Source organism: Parambassis ranga, chromosome 13 (assembly GCF_900634625.1).
Source record: "Parambassis ranga chromosome 13, fParRan2.1, whole genome shotgun sequence".
Classification (NCBI taxonomy): domain Eukaryota; kingdom Metazoa; phylum Chordata; class Actinopteri; family Ambassidae; genus Parambassis; species Parambassis ranga.
This window is the reverse complement of record NC_041033.1, coordinates 8,349,271-8,371,922: the sequence shown is the minus strand read 5'-3', so window position 1 is coordinate 8,371,922 and position 22,652 is coordinate 8,349,271. Positions and strand designations below refer to the sequence as shown.

General features: G+C 40.4%; 1 protein-coding gene across 1 annotated transcript; it reads right to left on the bottom strand.

The window, feature by feature from the left end:
• Positions 1-831: 831 nt before the first annotated feature.
• rasa2 (RAS p21 protein activator 2) lies at positions 832-22,242 on the bottom strand. Its single transcript, XM_028419242.1, has 24 exons — positions 22,006-22,242; positions 19,486-19,600; positions 16,817-16,920; positions 16,633-16,727; positions 14,569-14,645; positions 12,670-12,753; positions 12,285-12,357; positions 12,124-12,200; positions 11,494-11,595; positions 9,610-9,763; positions 9,345-9,493; positions 8,913-9,027; positions 8,433-8,507; positions 8,192-8,315; positions 8,014-8,120; positions 7,846-7,929; positions 7,676-7,753; positions 7,510-7,583; positions 6,929-7,035; positions 6,004-6,086; positions 5,358-5,566; positions 4,473-4,576; positions 3,935-4,115; positions 832-3,722 (listed from the first exon to the last, which is right to left on the bottom strand). The coding sequence occupies exons 1-24, from the start codon at positions 22,061-22,063 to the stop codon at positions 3,692-3,694; spliced, it is 2,460 nt and encodes an 819-aa protein (XP_028275043.1). The 5' UTR covers positions 22,064-22,242; the 3' UTR covers positions 832-3,691.
• Between the last annotated feature and the right edge of the window lie 410 nt (positions 22,243-22,652).

Below are 22,652 nucleotides of genomic sequence, written 5' to 3'. Positions count from 1 at the left end.
AGGTTCCCGGTTCCGACTGGGGCCTTTCTGTGTGGAGTCTGCACGTTCTCCCTGTGCCTGCGTGGGTTTTCTCCAGGTGCTCCCACATTAATAAAGTATAAAGTATAATCTATTCTAAAGAAGTGCTTGTTAGGTCAATTGGTCACTCTTAATTCCCTGTAGGTGTGCGTGTGAATGCGCATGGTTGTCTCCATGTTGCAACGGACTGGTGACCTGTCCAGGGTGTAACCTGCCTCTCACCCGTAGTAAGCTGGGATAGGCTCCAGCCCCCCATGACCATGCACTGCAGGACGAAGCGGGTTAATAGATGATGGATGGATGGATCTGTGGGAGTGTTGTGTATAATTTATTCCACAGTGTAAAAAGTCAAAAGAAATCTATTTTCACAGCTGTTAAATGAGTTTTATTAACCCTCTATGGTTCCTACATACAACAGGCAGAGCATGTATGCAGCTTTGAAATGTGAGCAGCCTTGTTTTAAAGCAGCAGTACAGCTGGTACACATCTTCTACTCAAACACATTGTTCCAACAGGTCAGTGTAACGCTGGATCCATTCATATTGGAAGAACACAGGGACGTCCACAGGAATGAAGTTAGTTTAATATGAGGAGAAGCAAACGGGCTTTTTGCAGGATGTAGTTGGTCCTAAATTCTCCTCCTGTTAATACAGATTTAAAACAAATCATCTTGATTCACGATCAGTTGTGCATCATTGCTCACTAATGATGCTGTATCCTGCCCCAAGAAATCACCCATCACACTGAAGCTCTGTGTTTTTACATATGTATGGCTTTTCTATCAGGACAAGAAGGAAAGAGCAGACGCTGCAGCCCAGAGGAGATTGTGTTTATTGTGAACAGACAGAGAAAATAAAACATATAAAAAAGATTAGACATTGTACTGAAGCTGTGTGTAGACATTCAGAAGAGTTGGAGGTGTTAAGATAACAAGCCTCCGCTTTTTGCAGTGACTCACTGTACACCGGAGCCTTCACACCGTCTGCTGTTACACAGCCGATTGGCAGAATAAAAGATCGCTCTGTAGATCTCAGACTCTACATAAACCTTTCCCACATTTCTATTATTAATAAAAACGTGCTCAGAAACCCACATCAGATATGCACGGTGACCTCCATATACCTCCATTCCAGACAACAGTCCAAAGCACATTTCCCTTTCAGAGTAGATAATGATATGAGACTGGCCTCAGTTCAACATGTGAACGTTTGGCAGCTTTCCTAATGCACCAAGCTGCTTCATGTGTTTCCACAGACATGTCATCCGCATCCTGATAAGGACTGTCACTGTTTTTAGATTTTACTGTTTTATGTGCCGACATGGACAGAGTTCACCTATACCTGAAAACAATCACTTTAGTTTATTGGGAGTATAACATGGCGCCGACATGCATGCTTACATGGTATATGACAACATTTTAAATTTCAAATTTGGTCCATTTATTTTTTCCTCTTGGATTCATTAAACTGAAAAATTTTCACCAAAGTTCATCCAGTGATCAACAATCATTGATCATTTGTGTTTTGGCTCCGCTCAGACAGGAAATTCATTTGGAGCATGCATGTGAACACGAGTCAGTGCCGGCTGCAGCTCGGTGGGACGCCACACGCTATGTGCACATTAGTGACACAGGCGCTCAGCTTCAACTTAAAAAAGTAGCAACATAGCAGCTATAGCCACAACGAGCGCACACATACACACAAACACACACAGACAAAAACAAAAAGCAGCCTCAAAGCAGCCTGCGCACACAAAAAAATAAACCCGAACCCCCAAAAAAACAAAGTAAGAAAACCAAGGTACCGCAGCAGTGAAGCAACACATTAAAAATCAGTCTTAAAAAAAAATACAAAACATTTTCCTAGAAAAATATATTGTTAAATATACAAGATATGCATGTTAGAAATATATGTTGGACCAAAGACAGAACGGAACGTATGGTTGTATTATTAGCATTAAATGTTTAACTTTAGACGTTTTAATCCAAGTTAACTTTGTTTTAACACTTCATTGTTCAAATGAATAAAAAAATATCTGGAACCAGAAAGGGACTGTAAAAATCTGCTGGTTAGACTTAAAAAATGAGGATCTGGTTCCTTTTTATCAATTTGCTGTAATAAACAGAATTCTCAAATTAAAGAGATCTCACATAATGTGGGGTTTGATAACTCATGTTTAGAGGCAGCCCGGCAAGAAATGATTGTTCAAACATAAGCCATGTTCACTGATAGAAGTGAAATGCTAAGAGTTTAAAGTTAGGATTTTAGGAAAAACTATTGTTTTGCCAAAAGTTTGAATTCTGTTGAACTCCACTCCATCTTCATTATCAATGTTATAATATATATAATGGTAGCTTTCATCTTTGAGTTCCAAATTTCAAACACATTCTTTTATTTAGCATAAAGGGGACAAGCTGAGGCTGTGGAGTGCTGCTGCTGCTGGTTTGAAAAATGAAAGCAAAGGAAGAGGACATGATGTGTGCGGTTTCTGCGATTGTCCCGACTAATTCTGCTCTAATGTGGGCAAATCTGTTATTATGATTGATTCTGCATCCGCATGTCGTCCATCTTTTCTTAACATAAACCGCCAACAGTTGTGTTGCGAGGCTCTCAACGTGACAGCACAGACCTGATGTACCGATACAATTCACAATCACAGGAAAAACAACTCTTTCACCACAACCGTGCTATCAGGGGTTCCAAACTGAACGCATGCAAACTGCTTGTCTTAAGTCGCTAAAAAAGTAAAAGATATGTTAGAAAAAAACATACACATAAAACAAACATATATATTTATATAGAATTTGTCTCCATTTTAAACCATTTGTAGTCAAAATACATTACTTTTTTTTCAAGTTCAAACCTATGAAATTGTCTTTGGTCAAGAAAAATATCTTAAAATCTACAGACTATAAATGTTACTGTACAGAAAGGAAACAAAAAAACGTACTCAAGATCATGTAACTGATCAAAATGGGGGAAAGCTGATACCAAGTATCTATTCATTTTTCATTTGGAGTGCTCCAAATATTTAAAGTGCTTCTGCATTACTCCCTCAGCATTTAATGTGAAAGAAAACATCCGTCAAAGTAAGGCAGATCGGTTTCATCTACTTATATATACACACATTTGTTCAGAAGAAGAAGGACACTAGAAGTGCGCACGGGCACAGACTGAGGATTGATGGACGTCAGACAGAAGTCCAAAAAACATGTTAAAAGGAGAGTGTCATCACAGCTGTTGATATAAAAAAAAATGGAGTGAATAAAAGAATTAGCAGCCTATTCACACACCTTCTAATGTTGCCTTTTTCACACAGCTGGATGTAAAAGGGACATAAGTTAAGACACACACAGAGTCTCTTTAAAAGAGACCTGCAATGCAGAGGAGGGGGAGGAACGTACTGACAACAAACAAACAAACAAAGGGAGCGGTTCATTCACTTCAAGAACCAAGGTGTGATCCTGGAAAACCTCACAAGCTTGTTCTGGTTGCCGTTCTTAGGCTGTCACTGCTGTAGTGGACTCACGCCGTCTGGAGGTCAGAGTGTATCGTTTTCCTGGTCACACAGCCACCCGTCCTAGCTGGGGCCGACTCCTTATTGAGCGGTTAGGCTCCTCTGTGGTGTACAGTGCACCGGGTATGGCTGCCTCAGGCCACACCGTTCTGCCAGGTTATGAGGTTTTCCCCACTATGGGGTTATCACTGAAACAGAGAGAAGAGAGGATTTCTGAAATAAATGCTTGTTCTTTCACTTTATCATTTTCCTGGAGAAATAAAACATACAGAAAAAATAGATAGGATCAACAAACGTTCCAGATGTTTAGATATACATCTATGGTATAGCCCACAGGAATGGACCAAACATTGGCCTTACAGGAGAAATGTGAGCTGTGGTGAAGGCGGTGCAGACTTACAGGCTGCCGTACTGCGCTGTGGTGTCATTCCTGAGGCTGTGCTGCCTCTCCAGCTCCTCCATGATGTTTCGGAGCTGTTTGAGTGTCTGAAAGGTCTCTTTGGGTTCCTGAATGGTGAACTTGGAGTGTTCTTCCTGCTCCCGCTGTGGGCCCTGGTACACGGCCAAAGTGGCACATGCATCTATGAAGAGGACAGACAGTTACTGATCAATACTAGGAACGGTGGTAATGTTCCCACAGCATGCACATGCAGGTTAGATGTATCATGATACAGACACTTTCTAGTTATTTAAATACAAGTTATATATATAAGTTGGAACTCTCCGAGAGTCACCATGTGGACCAAAACTCACCCAACACCTGCTCTGTTTACCTGATCCTACACCCTCAACCTACTACCTCAGTGGTTGACTTTTGATCACTTTCGCACTGGTAGTTCTGCACTTTAAACCTAACTACTTGAAGCACGTTTTAGGTTGCGCTCCTTGTGTATGTGGCTTCATTCCTCACATCCTATCGTTGATGAACAGACACTGACCTTCCATATTCTGGAGCTTGGTATCATTCGAGGAGAGGAAGGAAAAGATTCTCTCCGTTTCCCGGTCACAGTCTATATCCAGCTGCAGATTGGCCAGCATGGTGCTGAAAAAGGAGATGGCAAATGTGTTAAGAAAGCTTGACAGGAATGAGGAAGCAAAAATATTTCCATTGGTTTAAATTAAAATGCAAATCCCACTGAGACCTGAGCGTAAGGGAGGAGAAGCCTGCACAAGTGAAGGGTAAACAACTTCATCAAACTGAGTTCAGGTTTGCCATGTCCTGGCTTTATTTGTAGATGACATATAGTACATGAACCCACACTAAAATTACTGAGATCAGCCTTTGCACGTTGTTGTGCACGTACACACGTGTGTTTCTTGAAGAAAGAGAATTTTCTGGGAAATGTAGTTTAACAAAATCAGAACTGCCTGACAGGGTCTGCTGAATGTTTTCTGCTCATTTTAACGATTGTAATCAAACAATTAAAAGTTCGAACGTGGTTAGGTTCCTATAAAGTTTCCTGGACAAGCTCCTACAGCGGGAAAATGGCCCAACATTTGTTGACGGGGTCGTACAGTGTTAACAAGCATTTTACACGTTCTGTTAAACAGCCCACCTAAAATGATCCGGTTATGGAAGCTTTTCATTTGCCATTTTAAACACGTTTTTATCCGTGTGTCCTCAAATCTGCTCAAATCTGCTCCGCTCTTGGACTGAGCATCTACATGGTTGGTCAAACTTAACACTGATGGCATCGTTTCAAAACAGCGGTGAGCAGTTTTTATTAAGTGTTTATTGTGATATGCAACACATGTCTCCACAACAGAACGGAGAATACAGAGTATTTCTGGTACGGGTGGTGATGGCGGAGGAAAAGACTCACGTTGTGCAGGGTTTACACCCGGGGGCGTTGCTGCTCTGGCTCTTGCAGCACTGCCACGCTCCGCCGGTGTAATTTGACGGATGGTAAGTGGCCAGTCGTCCCTCGTTGCAGCGACTGACCTGGCCCAGGACCTCCAACCACTCGCTGGCTTCTACACAGTTCCCAGCCTGAACATACAGAGGCTTCTCGGTGTGGACCACCTGAAACATCTGACATGGGAGAAACAGAACGGTTTAGCCAAAGCGTGATCGCTTTTCCACGCGGAACACTTTCAATGCCCTGCGGCGCTTGTGAAAAAGACAAGCAAGCAGATCTGTTTGTGCTAACAGTGAGAGCAGACCTGTGTGATGTGTGACGCCCATGCTGCATTTCACCTTTGTACAACCTGACATTAATTTAGTTTTGCATCAAAATGTTCATTCAACTTTCCTGGAATGCTTCAGGCTGCGAGTTTTCACAGTGACAATTGTATTCTTCTTTTGAAACTATTTAGCACAACGTCAAATAAATGCTCATGAGAAGTTCAATGTAATATTTCAGTTGTTTATTTTAACTTGGGGAAACTGACACTGGTATTAGAGTTTCCATTACAAAGGGGCAAAACATTACACGTGATGAGTGAAGTGTCAGCGGGGAATTGGCTTACATTTTTGCGGTTAAAGGCACTTTCATCCACCTTCTCCACTGCCAGGATATTTTTGACATTGATGGTGCAGAGGGCCTCCTTCCCTGGGAAGCACAAGTCATTCTGTTAAGATATGCTGAGAGTAATAATACACACACACAGAGAGTCTGAATTCTTAACCAGTATTTGTTTCTTATAAAATCTAAAAAAAATAAGGAAAAGGTTTATGTGAACTAGCACACCGTACTGTAGGTCTTTTTTTAAATAGTGTGATGATTACATTTGGCAACATCTAAACAGTTTTTCATCCCTCAGAGTAATAAAACCCAGAAAAATAAGAAATATATGTAACAATAGCCACACATGAGGGGTTGAGGCTGGCAGGCTGTATCTCCAAAATATAAAATATGTTCTTACAAGGCAAAGAAAAAAAGACTGTTCACATTGCTGTATTCACTGCAGTCCGACACAGCAGGGATGCAGCAATAAAAAAAACATTACTGTCACTACAGCATGTTAGGTTTATTGATGAGCACAGCGTGACTTTCAACAAAGATAGAGAATGAACCCAATTCATGCACAACATGACCTTTAGAGCTAGTTGTAGCTCTTGTAGCTACAGATTCTCTGCAGGCCTTGAAGCAACAAGTGATTTAAAATGCAGCTGCTGCTCTTAATAACGCATTGTAAAAAGACAAGTCAGCCTTGACTTTTTGCTTATGCTCCATTTCCCTGAACAATGTGGCTTTGAATCTTTAACTTTGTACAAAATGTGACGTGACAAATAAATCCAACAATAAACTGGTGCATTAAAAAAAGTGTACAGTCTTTACTTTGTTGCCACCTGGTGGTAGCACTGAGGATGGGAGTGTGTTGGAAGGTCTTTTATTATTCTTTCAACTACACACATTAGGTTTGAGCATGAGATGATACAGAAGGTTCTCACCTTTGTGTTTGTGGTAGGAGAGCTCCCTGTTGGTCACTCTGAGCCACCTCTTTTTAAAGTTTTTCTTGCCAAGGTGTTTTCTCCCCTGAGCACGTTTGTGTACTTCCCTATGACAAGACAATTAAAGCTGTGTTTTAATGGCAGCTCACAAATAAACATCGAAGCAGCACATTTTCCAGCAAACGTACTGGCAATCATTTCTTTATAATAATGGTGATAGAATGAAGTTTATCCAAACAGAACACACAAGATTTACACAGACAAACAAAACACAGTAACTATCTTCGCATTGTTCCGCCACACTGTCTTAACAGTGGCCCAGAATGGACAAACCATTAACTTCACGGGGTCTGTCCACTTAGGTGAAAGGAGCAACTTACATATGCGTGCGGACAGAAAATGGAAATTTGTATTTCAGCTATGGGAATTACAGTATAAATTATATAAAGATTATATGTTTGCAAAAAGGTATTAATTTGTCTTTTTTTACCAGTGATTCTTTGCACTTTTCTGGTAGTCAAAAAAAGCAGCCATAAAATTCTCCTTGTTTTCTTCATACTAAGCACAAAGGGAACACTCACCCCTCCTTGAGAACAACAGAATCCTCCAATCCACTGGACTCTTTGCTGACGTTGGAGGAAATTTCATCAAGAAACTAGAAACAGTATTGACAAATATATCAGCAAAGTGATTAACAATCACATTCTATGAGGCCATAAGAATGTAAAACAAAATAAAAAATAATACCTTTTTAACTTTTTCAATACACCTTTCTTCTTGGAATGATTTGAAGAAGTCATACATGTAAGTTTCTTTAAAACTGGACTAAAGAGAGAAAAAGTAGGTTGTGTTTACTACTGAATAAATCATTTTGCTTTGATTACTTAATCATATCATCATCGTTAACTTATATTTACCAGTTTTTTGGACAAACTACCCCAGCTGCCCAGAGTCTGAATGGTTTTTGAGATGAGAGTAAGTGTACGAGAGATCTCAGGATCCTGCAGTCGCAGAGAACATACAATGACTGATGACCGTTATCTCTTGTGTGCTGATCAGTTGTGTTACACGGGGCGGGCACTTACAGGATGATGGGAGCGCAGCTGGAAAGAGTGTGGAGAAAGAACGGCAACGGCAAAAAAGCGCAGGAACACAAAGCTGCTCACAGCTGAGTACTGGACATGTGGGTCACCTACAGAGAGACACAGAAACGTAAGTTTCAAACTACTTTAAAGATGGTACAGTGGCTCTATATTCTTTTACCTGGGAAGCGTTTGCAGGCCAACTGTCTCAACGACCTGAAGACGTCACACATGAGCGGGGGACAGCTAGAACTGGACTGGGTAATAGAGGAGAAAACTTTCTGGACATAAACATGAAGGTTTTCCTGCAGAGATAGCAAAAATGTTTGTTTTAAAAGTTGCTTCACAGCTTTTAGATAAATACTTTAGTGTTCTCTGTGAAAGATGTCTGCATGATGAGACTGAAAGTGATGAGAGCTCACCTTATTGGTCAGCACATTGTCACCTTCTTTTAGTTTAACAGGGTCTATCTCACATGTTTTGTTGGATTCACAAATCTATGGATGGTAAAAGGAAAACATGATCAGCACCAATCTAAGACAGACCTAATGTATTCATGACAAGTGAACAAAAGGAGATGAGGTGGAAGGACTGCAGACATTTACACTCCCAGTAATCAAATATTAAACGTGTTTTAAAAGTGTTTAAAAGGCAACATTTAATAAAAAAAAATAAGCATTTTAATGTTCATTAATGAGAACCGTTTAGAGGAAGTTACTGAGATGTTGTTGATGTTGCACCCTGTTAGAACTCCAGACCTCCCAATTACTTTTGCACATCTGCTCGTTTGAAGCAGAAAGACAGATGTTGAAGTGAATTCTTCCACACTGACCTCAATGAGTCATGCCCATTCTGGCATCTATGCTGGATATGCATATGTGTTTGTGTGTGTTTAATCCTACCTCATCTATTACAGGCTTCAGGGTAACAGCGAGGTAATTCTTTCCCACAATCTTCATCATATCATCAATGCAGCGTGTTGCCAGTGAGTTGCCACGGAATATAGTGTTAGCCTCCCTGAATGGAGACAGAGATATGACAGAGGTATAACAACATTAATTCAACTTAATATTTCTGAAGGTAATCTTCATCAAACTATTCATCCAAAGTTTAGATGGTCCAGCCCTGCTTTTAAAGGGAAAAAAGGAACACCATCCTTATTTTAAAACACTGTAGACTTCCTGTTTCATATTTGACTTTTGACTTTAACAGACAAAGCTATAGCAAAAAAAGGAACTCTTTAGTATAAGAGAAGTAACACTGTTGGCCATAACTTTTATCTCTATGTATGTCTGCATATTAGTGCGCACATACATATGTGTGAAAGTACTCACTGAGTATTTTCCAGCTCTAGTGCTGCCACAGCAGAGACAAAAGGCACAAAGCGATTGTGGTGGAGCAGCAGTCGAACCATGGGCAGAACAGCCTCGTATCGCTCTCTGCAAATGTCCCACAAGATGTGTGCTGCCGACGCCGAGATGGGCTGAAGGAGACACAAAAGCGAAAGGTGAGAGGGTTAAAGGAGGACTGAAAGAATTAAGGAAGGGATACAGCAGCAATGCCAAAGCTGTCCCTCTGTCTTACAATTTAGTGTCTTACCTTCACATCTGGGGATTTGAGCAGCAGGTTACAGATTGGTGTGTAGCAGGCAGATGGCAGCACCGTGTCTTCTATGTAGGTCAGCTTCAAACGCAAGGATCCTAAATCATCGGACTTTGACTTTGTGCCATTCCCTTTGGGCTGGAGGAGATACCTGTTGGACCACAAGAAGAAAGAAAATTAAAGTTTGCTGTGTATCAAAACAAAACAAACAGATACAACGAATCAGAAACAGTGCCAGTAAAGTAAAACAAAGGTAGACAATACACCGTTTTAATATGTAATGGCTATTTTCCCACCCAATCAACAGAAAAGGAAACACGATTGACATAATGTCAGCTTTACGTTAGGGTGTTTGTCTCCTTCAAAACAAACTTCTGACTGAAACATGAACAAAACAGCACTGTACCTATAAATGATAATGGTAGTTATATGTTCAAATACAACTAAAGTGTCTGATGCACAATAACACAGACCATTAGGAAAACATAAACACAACTAAAGAGCTGGAAAAGCAGCAGATAGCAAAGACAGCTGTTTGATAAGAGTCTCCACTTATAATACCAATAAAGTGTAAAAATATGGATCATGCTTTTGCTGCATGCACATGCACATCCTCCTAGAAGCCAACAGGTGGCGTAAAATTCAAGCTCATTATGAGCAGAGTTAAAACTGCAGTGTTTCAAAAGCTACAGAAGCAGTAGTTATTCCATGGTTCATCTATCATCATGGCATATAGAGAGGTGCCTTCGTCGATCACCTGTGCCGATTTTACAAAGACAAATGGGTCCTTTTTTCTTTTTTTTTTTAATCAAAACAACATGGCTGACTTCCAGCATAAACTCAGGACATGAGGTACTGCCACCATGCAACAAACCACCCACGCACTCAACTCACAGCCCTCGTACTCACTAACAGATTGCTATCTGGCATGATCCTGCATCACATACTCTGACACAGTTAGGAAACGCCCACACAATGGAAAAACAGCCGATTACTACGAATCCAGAAACCAAATTTGATTTTCAAATCACCTTGAAGTGTCAAGGGAAGGTTGTCCTCATGGATATGACAGCGTGTAACAGCCAGAGTGTAACAGCCTGATCTAGTTAAAGAGGAAGGTGACTGGGCAGTGACATTAGAGTGATCACGTCTGGTTTTGCTTTTATTTATTGATAAACGTGTAATGCATTTAGACCTTTTTTGACTTGTGTACGTCTAATACTGTTGCATTATTTTCAGGCATGGCAGGACATGAACGTTTGCAGAGCTAAAAACAGTCCTATGTGTTTAGTTTAGTATATTAAGATCCCCATTAGCTGCTGCAAAAGCAGTAGCTATTCTTTCTGGGGTCTATAAAGTTAACGAACATTAAAGCAACTGAACAAACATAGCTTTGTCATGTTACAGTTTACCCTAACAAAATATACCCAATAACAGGTGTCCGAATAAATTGCACTGTGTGCCAGTATGTGGCCGAACTTTGACAGAAGTTGTAGTTTAGTCCTAATGACATTTCACTTTGTTTAAAAATTACTCATCCTGCATTATAATTTTGCATCCAATCAATACGTTTGTGTCTCGATAGAGACGATGTGGAGTAGCTGGTGGTGCCTGCTTAGGTCATTGGACCAATCAGAACAGATTTTCAGGAATGGACAGCCTCTCTACCACCCTTCACCTGGAACCCCTTTAATAGAGTGCTGCAGAAATGAATACATGTATATGAGGAAAAAGGAGCCACTCATTTATTGGTAACTTTAAAGAAGTCAGAGTTATAAGAAGAGACTTCCAGCTGCTGTTTGTATCTGCGGTGTATACGTTAACATTCCTAGCAGCAAGTAACACATTTTGATACGTTCTCCTGTTCTGTTTATTTCTTACCATGCTTTGTGGATGTGGGAGTTTCTCAGGATCTTGACAGGGACCCTCGTTTCCCCCAGAAACACATCCTGAGCCAGATTCTCATTGTTCCACACGTCAACTCTGCCAAGGTAGAAGACGTGAACTAAAATTACACATTTTATCAATGAATATTTAGCATCAACCTACATGTGCATCAAGTACAACAACATTTTTTGTTCATGTGCGTGTTCAATAGAAAAATCACCGGCTTCCAATCTGCCAAAAAAAAAAAAAAACAGCTCACTCCTAAGTGGTGCTTACCTGCTCGGTGCATTAAAGCCAATACATAGAATCCGTGCAATGACACCACCTCAAATCCAACCTCAAAACCATGCATGAGTGTTTACCTTTGACTCTGTCTAGTCTTACCCAGTGAGCTATGAGTCCACTGTGATGGAAGCCCCACATATCCTTAACCAGAAACCAAGGCTCTCTATCAGTAGTCAGAACACACCAGATCCACATTCACTTTTTTTTGTCCTCAAGTTGTTAAGAAATTATTTCTCTTCTGTCAAGACTATAGAGGGGAAACGTGTGAAAGAGGGAGGGAGTAACAGAAAGAAAGAGAGGGGAAAACACGCAGCTAGGGAAGAAAAAAAAAAAGCTTACTTGATCTCGAGTTTTTCAATGTCCTCCTCCTCCACTTGGAAATGAGACTTTTTAGAGTAGCTGCTGGACCGTGTGATCTGTAGATGAACATGTCAAGGCTTACAAACCGGCACATGCTTCTTGGCCTCTTGGGTTTTCAGTAATACAGTAATAGAATTTACCTCAAAGAAGAACGTCTCATCAAAAAGAGGGTTGCTGGTTTTCTTCTTTACCTTTGTTTTCTTTTGGTCTGACCTGAGGATACAAACACACGCACATTTTACAAATCACTACAGTACTCCCATGATAATTTATATAAGGATACAGGTGAGAATACCCAGCAGCAGTTTATTACTGCTGCTTCCACAGTCAGTGTTTACCTGCATACTAATATTCTACTGTACTCATAATCACATAATTATTTTCCAGGTCACTCAGGATAACATTCTTAGATATTGGGATGTTCAACACATTTAAATGACTCTGTGCATATTATTTTTCATTTAGTTTGTAATTTTGTTTTACTGGTATACTGTATAACATGTATACAGTATACTAAAGGGTTACCTGGCAGGTCCGACGAGTGTCACGGTAGCATAGGGGTCACAGTTCTGCCCACTGATCAGAGGCAGCTCCTTGCACTCTATTATTCTAGAGAATAAAACAAGAGGCCTACAGTCAATAGGATTACTGTACAGGCACAGAAAATAGACCCTTTACTCTATTAAATCATTCTTATTTCAATTAAATAGGTACAGATCAGTTATTCAACGTTTCTACAGTGTACTGCAGCTGATCTTACAGAGAAATATTTCACATGGTTATGTTCTGACAGGCTTTACAGTGACCCAGACCTTGGGAGAGATTAGCTTTCAACACTGTCTTGAGAGCATAAATGGTAAATAAGTTTTTGTTGGTTCAACAGATGCCTCAGTGGAAATTGCTATTAACCCTCTGTGGTTTGCTCTATCCCAGCTTTGTACTTAAACATGTGTACCACTATGGAAGAGTATTCAATCAGTGGGACAGACAAATTGAAAATCTTTGCATATCATTATCTCTTTCTCCCGCTTGCACAATTAGACACAAGATGTAAGAAATACAAAAAGTACACTCATTACTTTTTACCTAAACGGAATAAAGACCAAACTCTTTCATATAGTACTGAGAAAACCACCATGCTTGAATAAATATATATACAGCTAACTACTACTTTTCAATGCCCTACATTTATCATTTCTTGACGTTTCCTTTGTGATGGCACACTGAATCATGTATTACAGTGTTGTATCTTGTTTCACAAAAACATTTTTGTCATGGTGCCTTCACAAGACACAAAAAGCTAATATATATTATAGAAGTTGCATTCCCCAACACATAAATTAATTTATTACATAGCATTGGGTGGTTTAAGTGTGCTACAGTGACCTCACCTCATGTTTGGCTCATGTCACACAGGGACTACTGCTTTTTTCACAGGTGTTTCAGGTGACAACAAACAGACACTGTAGGCACCCTAAACAGGATGTGGCTGCTAAGCAGAAGTCACCAGAGAATAAGAATGAATTCACCCCATCGCTAAGTGAGGCCAGAGGGAGAAGTCAAGGAGCCAAATGTCAGGATGTTTGTGTATCATTTTCCAGGGAGTCATGACAATATTCCCCACAGATTCTTTGCATTTGTTGTAACACCATTCATCCGACCATCTCCGATGACTAATCACTACAAGTGTGTTGTGTAAATTGGTAATGCTTGGTATCTTTGATTCTGATAAAGCTTATGTGAGCAAGTGAGAGCATGCAGCAGTTCTCGCCTGTGCACATGTGGTAAGAGCTGACAGAGAGCAGGTCGACAGTTTAGGCAAACAACAATCTGAGTGACACGGTGAATGACAGCAGCAGAAAACCACAGCGGTTGCAGTGTGAGAAGTGCAGGCTTCCTGCTCAGATGCCATCACTTCCTCCTCATTACCCTGCTATCCAAGTATGAATGGGGGAGCAACAACATACGTCAACAGCATGAGGTCTATGTGTTTGTGCACTTTATGTGCTCTAATCTAACTCTTCAATGAACAACACATTTCGACCATCCTCCCACATTATCATCTCACCATCTGTCAGCTTGTGCAACTTTCTGACATGAAATGTACAACTTGTAAGATAAGGTGAAAACATTTTTGACACACAAATCCTAAAACAACCAAAGGATAGCCAAGACTGGCAAGAGAAACACTTATTAATGATGATGGAAGCTTTAACACATGCCTTTCTGGTTTGTTTCCCATATAACTTTGTATAAACTATTAGGAAAATGCATGTCATTTGCATACAGCACAAACAATGCATAAACAAACCTGATCTTTACACACTTGGTAGACCTTGTTTTTAGTTTTCATTTTGGATTTCATAAGATGACCCACTATACCAGACCACACATAAATGACAAGAAGGGATTTTTTTAACTCACCGGACAACTAAGTGTTGACCAACTGTACCGGTCTCTGTGATTACTTCATTCAGTCGCATCTCCAGGTGAACCTTACCCTGTAAGCCACAATGAAAAGGAGAAGCACAAATTACTCAAGTTATTACTTCAAACATCAGGGCACAAATCAGGTTTCATTTCAAATCCGGAGGTAACATGTTATGTAAAACAAAGACAGGGTGTTCTGTGTTTATTTTCTGTTGCAGAGAGCTGGAGAGAGCTGCTTCAAAAAAGCACCACCACACTGGACTCAGGTTTTGTTTCTATGACAACAATTTAGTCACAACATAACGGTCATCTTCATTCAGTGTCTGGCTGATCAGCTTTTACAGATGGGTTTTTTAATCTGTCTTTGCTAAGGTAATTTCTGTATGATATAATAAAACCAACAGCCGTCCATTTTCTTGGCTGATTGGTGATGACACAAATGCCTTTTTGAAAACTCCAAGCTCACAAAAAAGGTGGAGCCCACTGAAATGGAACGTATCAAGGCAGCTGCACACTGTCCTTATTGAACACTATCAGAAAAACATGCAAGTGCACTGTGGAAAAAATGACCCTCGGAATGATGCATTCTATTTGTAACATCTTCATTTCTGCTTCTCATTATTTTGTGGTAATCATCATCATAAACCCTGTCGCTCTGCTCCACCTCATGTTTCATCTTGCTTTATGTTAATGGAGGTATAACATGTGCAACAAGCGCCACAACAGCTGTGAGCTGTTGTCATCACTCGAAAAGATCTTTAAGGGGTCGGATGTGGTGAAAGCTGCCGGTCTTGCCTTCGGAAGTGTCAGTAGAGAGAGTGAAGAGAGCGAGAAGGAGAGAGAAGGAGAGAGAGAGAGAGAGAGAGAGACATGCAGAGCAGGAGAGAGATAAACAAAACGCCCCCACACTTGCACTATTTCTCTACAATTCTGCACTTGGCTGAGATGGCAAATAGTGCTTTCTGATGTGAGCTAGGTCTTTAAGCCAATCTAATGCTCACTACTTTGTAGCCAGCACATCTATACTTACTATCACCTCATTAACTTATTGCCACACTATGTCATAAATACATTCAGAAAGTCTGCCCTACTATTCAGGTTTCTCTATTAGAGAACAAGACCACAGTGCTCACATATTGTACATACACAGCCCCTGCTTGGCTACAAACCAAACTAGAGAGGCAGTGCAAAAGCACCTCCATCACTTACTGATGTTACTTTGCAGTTAAGAGTGTCTACTTGTGAGTGAATCAGTGTAGCAGCACATACCCAGAATAGTCTGGCGTGGGCTAATGGCAGCTAGAGTCAACACGTTAGCTACAGCAGCACAGAAGTGGTAGCGTGCTGTAGTTTCACTTAACTCAGCCAGACCACAGAAACGATGTGATCAAAGAGATGTACAGTTGAAATAGAACAACCCACATAAATGTCCTACATGTGACAGAAAGCAGAACATCACCAGTGAAAACAAAAAGATCAATAAAATGCTGAAAGGAAAAAAAAAGCTACATATAAGGCAAGGCAAGAGGAACAGAAACACCTGATAAAGCTGGCAAGCCACCTATGTAATCCTGCTGCAAGTTATTCTTACATAGAAAGTCATTGAAAGGGTTCGAAATGCACATAAAAATAAAAAAAACATCATGATGTCTTAGCAGCAACAGTAACAGACTCTCTCTGATGGTTCTTGGATGCATCATGTGTTAAATATGGACTGTTGCTAAAAATTACATTTGCAGTGGTGGTACTGTTCTACAGGTGTGAGCTTAAAAGTCACATGTTGTTAAAATCTCTCCCACTGGATTATAATTTTATTGGAAAATAACATTAGTCATGTTATTATACAGATTAGTGACCCTCATTTTGACAAGGAAATATTGTTACAGCTTGTTGCTGTATGCTGGGGTGCAGAAAATACATGCATTCCCTGAGCTGGAGGTGAGTGGTGCAGTCTCATCATCAGAACCAAGCATCTATAGCGCTCAAATATTGTTAAACCACAATCAAGTTATAAAGTGTTAAAGCTCCTTAAAAACACAGAACCACCATAGAAATTACCTGGACTTCTGAGTTGGGATCGACTGGTTGGAGGCTAAACCAGTGCTCCTTCCCATTGTATTGACATAGGTCATCCTTCCGGATTGGCACCTTGCCTTGAATTAGAACGAAACAGTCCAAATTACTCTATGCATTCATTCAGATGAGGAAAAAATACCTTCAGTGAAGGATTTCTGTGACTTACCAACAGGTAGGTCCCTTTGGAAAACGCTCTTGGCATAAACATAGAAGGATAAACACTGAAATGGGCGTGGAATTTCAAAGTAGAAGTCTTCTCCATAGAAAGGGCTGCAAATAAAAGGCAGAGGCTTAAGTAAACCAACAAGATTAAGTCCGTTTGGGTCATTTTGGTTGTCACTTCTGTGCTGCTCCTTTTGTTGTTTATGCAAGTTGTACCCAATCAAACAAATATTAAACAAAACTCTTGTCTCTTTCTTTCAGTCTTCCATGCTTTTTTAGTAGCTTGTAGTTGTTGCTTATATTGCGACCAATAAATCGTCCACTAACCCAAAGTAATACAAGCCGCCACCAGTGGTAAACCGTTGCATTGAGTTCTAATCAAATTATTCAAGTGATGTTGAGGAACTCACTCAGCAGACGGTGGAAAGCACAGGGTGCCCTTATGACTCATCTAGATTGAGGGAATGTTGTCGTCACTTTTACCATCTAGGTCAACCAAAACGTACTGTAGCACTCTAAATGAACAGTGTTCAATGGTGCAGATTGTGGAGATCTGTGAAATCTCTAGTGTTATAGGTAGACATTCAATGTGATTATACAAATTAGCATAACAGCATTATTGGCCATGAAACAACTTACATCATAATCAAATACTGCGATATGAACAGCTTGCTACTCCACGGTGGAGATGACGCACAAACATAACATGCATTAGTGTAAACCCTGAGTTTCCCCTACAGTGAGCTAACCTGCAGGTTTTTAGATTGAAGGAGGAAACCAAAACACACAGAAGAACCATAACCAGACACAGGAGGAGCATACAAACTCCAACCATGAAACAACACGTGCAACAATACAGATAACTTGATCTAGTGGTCTCTCTTCTGTTCGGCACAGGATTGACTGCCCGTTAGAAGCTGGCAGAAACAGAGAGGGCTCGAGCATCTGTGCCACTCGGTCTTGCCAACACAACTACCTCACGACCAAGACTGCCGAGCCAGACAGCTTGATCTGACATAGCTGATTGTAGGTTAAGCACTACCTCGATATATGCGCAAATTGCAGATGGACCAGCTGTCCCGAACAGACTGAGCAATATTCAGACAGTTGGATGAAATGTTCATAAAAACAGCATATATTTAAGAAGCGTTAAGCTTTGTTAAAGAATAAAAGTAGAGGAAGCTGACATGTGAACATCCTTCTTGGTGTGTTGTATATATGTAAGACCAGTCCCAAAACAAAACAAAACAAAGCTCAGACAGGTTTCTGGACATTGCTGGCTTGATAAAATTAATTCACAGTTCACATTTCCTCTTTTAAATAAACAAACCAGGACCTGGAAACCAGCCTGGTAAACAGATATTCCTGTATATAGAAAAACATATTTCTTTGAAGTAGATTGATGTGAGATACATTGTTTTTTACCCGGTTCCCTTCTACTTGAATCTTGGATAGTAAAATATCTTGCCTGATACTTCCACACTGTGCTTGGCCAACAAATCCAGAGTACACCCACACATCCTCCACAACATCACATGAACCCCCCCCCCTTTCTGCACACACTCAACCAAACACCCACTACAGTACCTTTCCCTCTGTTGTTATCCTGGTTTTTAAATAATGTGAGAATGCCAGGTAGAACCCACTTGACCACAGCTGTTTGAACATGCCTACTTTTATCCTGGGGATTAGCTGCAATTAGAGCTTCCATGCAGCCTTTAAACAATTAAGAGACAGCAGTGCATACGACGAGCATAATGTCAAGCACCATCAAATGAACAGAGAGCCATGTTGCAGTGATTATTAAGATGTGCTAAAGAGTGGCTAAGGTAGTGTAAGAGTGACACAGAGAGAAAGACGGGGGGAGCGTGGGCGAACACATTCCTTTTGAACGTTACCGAAATCAGGAGAGATAAAAAAAAGAAAAAGCTGTTGTGAAATACCTAGAGAAGGCAGGCCTGTGTTTACAGTGAGGTGTGCAATAAAAGCTTTCCTGATCCCCCACACCTTTCTCTGAGCTGCTCGTGAACATGGATAAAAGCAGCTCTATTCAGACAGAATCGCTTAATGTTTCACAGATGAATGATCACAAGGAGCTCTGAATATTGACAGATTTTAAGATATCATCAAACGAACGTATGTCTTTGAACAGGACAACTATTGCTTGACAGAAGTACAAATGTAGAAAGTCTAGAGTTTATCAAAAAAAATCGACTTTGTTTTGATTTATTTTCTTAAAACAAATTGTAGAAAAAGTAGCAACAGCCACATGTAATGTCCTACAACAACAAGCTCAACAAGAGTTTACCCCAGATATGAGTAGTAGGAATACTCACTTCACCAGAGCGTAACTTACTCAACGTCCTTCCTGACACATCACTTAGTCACTAAATAACCATCAGATATACTCACAGATACTGGGTTCACAGTAAATATCCAGTCTACCTTCATTCAAATTTCCAAAGCCAAATATTATGGACTCAAACACCCACATTCTAACAGATGAACAGTCAAAACCCAAGAAGCATTTAATATATAATGATGCACAGTAACTTAAGAAATAAATAATAAAATATTTAGTAATAAAAGTGTGATGTACACAACAATACACACACAATAAAAAACAACATAAAATGTACTTCACACATGCTTTGGAGGGATTATCCTGCTTACCTGACACTTTTGTCAAACACCTTGGTGCGGAACACCTCCTCCTGATCCAGACTTATGGTGCAAAAGGTACTTTGTCGATTTGGTCCTGAGACTGGACCGAGGTTCTTTGCTTCACCTGCAGGACGGAAGAAAAAAAAAAAACCTTATCAATGTGAATATTACCCAAATAATAGCAGTCTTCTCCAAAAAAATTAAACAATAGTGCGCTAAACAGAGAAGTGAAAGGATATCCATTTATCTCTTCAAGAGGTTGTGGGAATTTAATACAAACTAAGATCTATATAAATAAAACTCAGAAAATTCCTACATTTAACTTAAATCAACACACATTGCATAAGAATGAAGGATAATTACTCTGAATAATCAGCATGTGCTTAATTAATATCAGCATATTTGACTGCAATCCTTCTCAGCACACTTTGATGTTCGACACCTTTGTGTTCCTTTTGGGGATACAGTTGTCAGGGTAAGCTGCACAGCGGATGTAGCTGAAGTAGACTTGAGGCTCATATGTGGTTAAAAACATGAAACATTGACTTCCTCAGCATAACCAGTGGTGACAGTACAAGCGCTGATTCACAAATGACAAACACCTTTATAACGCACACCACTTCCATTGGATTGCAAGCCCTACCCAGATTTCATGCCCCTGGAGTTGTTGTTCATGCACTCACTAAAAATAATACACACACACACAAAAAAAAATCAGTGCCAGATAAGTTGAACCCGGCCTGACTCAACACACACCTTTAAATTCACACAGTCAGATTTAGACCAGTGGATTAGAGGGGCAGTCTAAATTAGTCTAAAGGTACCCTAGGTACGTACACAAATTAAGAAAAGCCACCAGTGAGATCAGCTTTTTAAACAGGCTATTAATAAATAGCGTATGGCTAATCTTAGAAAGGGCCGCTGAAAACAGTCAAGTTGTCTCTTAAGCCTGGACCAGGATTTCCTGTTGGGAGTAGAGCACACACAAACATACACAAAATACTCTGGCAAACCAGCCCTGCTCTTCCATAACATTTCCACATAAACAAGTGCATTGAAAACCACCACACGGGTTGGAAAGTAATCCTAAACAATATCCGTCTTAAGACTGCCTAATATCTTAACCTGTCCGCCTTTGTGTGATTTTTTTGAGAATTAAGCAAGAGGGTACATATTAAACCCAGTCCACTATATGAGCTTCACACCATGTCATTTCCATTAATGTAGGTTAAAGGAAAAGGGACAAAGTGTGAACGAGGAAGAATGGAGTTTCGTAAGACTGCAAAGAGTTACATGCCATGATAGTTCCTCTATTTTGTTCTGCTTACTGTTTTCTCATTAATTCATAGTAGTGAAACTGACATTTGAAGGCATATAAAGGCAAACCTGTGTACACGTCAGTCTATGGTCACTTTACAGTAAACACACTGAGTTACCGTAAGTCATATTCGTGGCTGCTGACAGCTACTTTAGAAGCACACTTTAAACTGAATTATCTTGCCGATTGGAACATTGATAATGAAAACTTTCCCAGGATGCAGCATCAGAAGATGAGCCCTAATCGATGTGTGCTAAAACAGAGAATAGTCAAATCTGCTCCAACATCCAAACAGCCCAGCCTGTGACAGAGGATGAGCATGAGCATGAGGATGATACATGCAGCTGAGGTGTTTCACTTTCAAGCATGATTATTGGAACATATTAATGGTTACCTTTTTGCTTGCAGGAACACAGAAGAACACATTTGATGCATTTGAGGCAGATCAAGCACTCCTTAACATGTATGTTTTGATCCTTAATGCATTAGCAAAGTAAGAGGAATAGTGATTTAACTAAAATTCCTATCCATGCGGAGCCTAAAAGTCACAACACCAGCAGTAAATAAATAGCATTAATATGCCCAAACGTTACACTGTCTTATTATCTTAGGGGTTTAGGTGTCCAAAAACTCCTGTGGCTAATGTAAAACTCAGAGGGTGAATGACAATTACATGGCTACTGGAGTCATCATTTTATGTTAATCTTTGCCTAATGTTATCAATATCTTATCGTATATATCTATACAAGTTTCCTTACTGTCTGATTTGATGCCTGCAGTGAGTTAAAGCTGAATAGGTTAGCTAAGTGACGATGGACTGAAGTGATTGGTAGTAGCTAGCCTACTTTGCCACCAACGTTAAATTAGCTTTCAGGAAAAAAAATCTACATAAAAGCTGAGAGTCCTTTGAGCCATGAAACACCCAGTTTGATCGGACAGCTTAACTGACGGAGCAGAAACGCTGCGTGATAAATGAAATCATCCACAACCATTCTAGTAGCTTCTGCTAGCATGCTAGGCTAACTTGACGTTAGGCACCAGGCAGCAGACCGACCAGATGAACTGCCTGTTTCTGCCTTCACACTGTCGACTGACTGTTGATAACACGCCGCGCCCCTCCGGGTTCCCGTCTAGCTCCTCGCCTTCTCCTACTCAGCTCCTCTCTCTTATCTGTGAGACACGGTAAACGTCGGCTCGCTAGTCAGACTTACATATTTTACCCCGCAGGCTCTGTAAAGTCCGAATCCTAGCGTCGTCCTCTTCCGCCATGGTCACGGCTGACTGTTGTGTTGTCGCTGCTCCGGTGCATTCAGCGCTGCTTTTTCATATCCGTTTATGAATGCAAGGCAGTGCAGGAAAGCCAACCCCAACGGCGCGTCACGTCAGGTCCCGCACACACACACACACACACACACACACACACACTGTCTTAAAACGTTTGGAGAAACACCAAGCTTCCTCAAAAGCTCTGGCTAGCTTCGCAGTGTGGAGGTGGCATGAGTTTATTTATTATTTAATTTATTTATAGTTTTTCTAGGATTTAAGTTCTGTGTGTGGTGTCGTTCATTATTCATTATGCGACTATAACACATGAGGAGTCGCACAAACTTTGACTTGTGCAGCTAGTTAGCTAGTTTGCTAATTGTGGACGGTAGTGTTTAACGTGTGTGTGACAGGTGTGTGAAGTTTAACTAACATGACTATCCAAAGTTTACAGTTTGAAAATGTTATAACAAAATACACAAATGGAGAAGGACCTTCTGTAAAAGTGCTCCTGTAAAAGTTAGCATCTTTGAATAGCATTGGCTGCTAGCCTTTGAAAGCAGCCAATGCTGCCACTGCTAAAACAAAACAATTG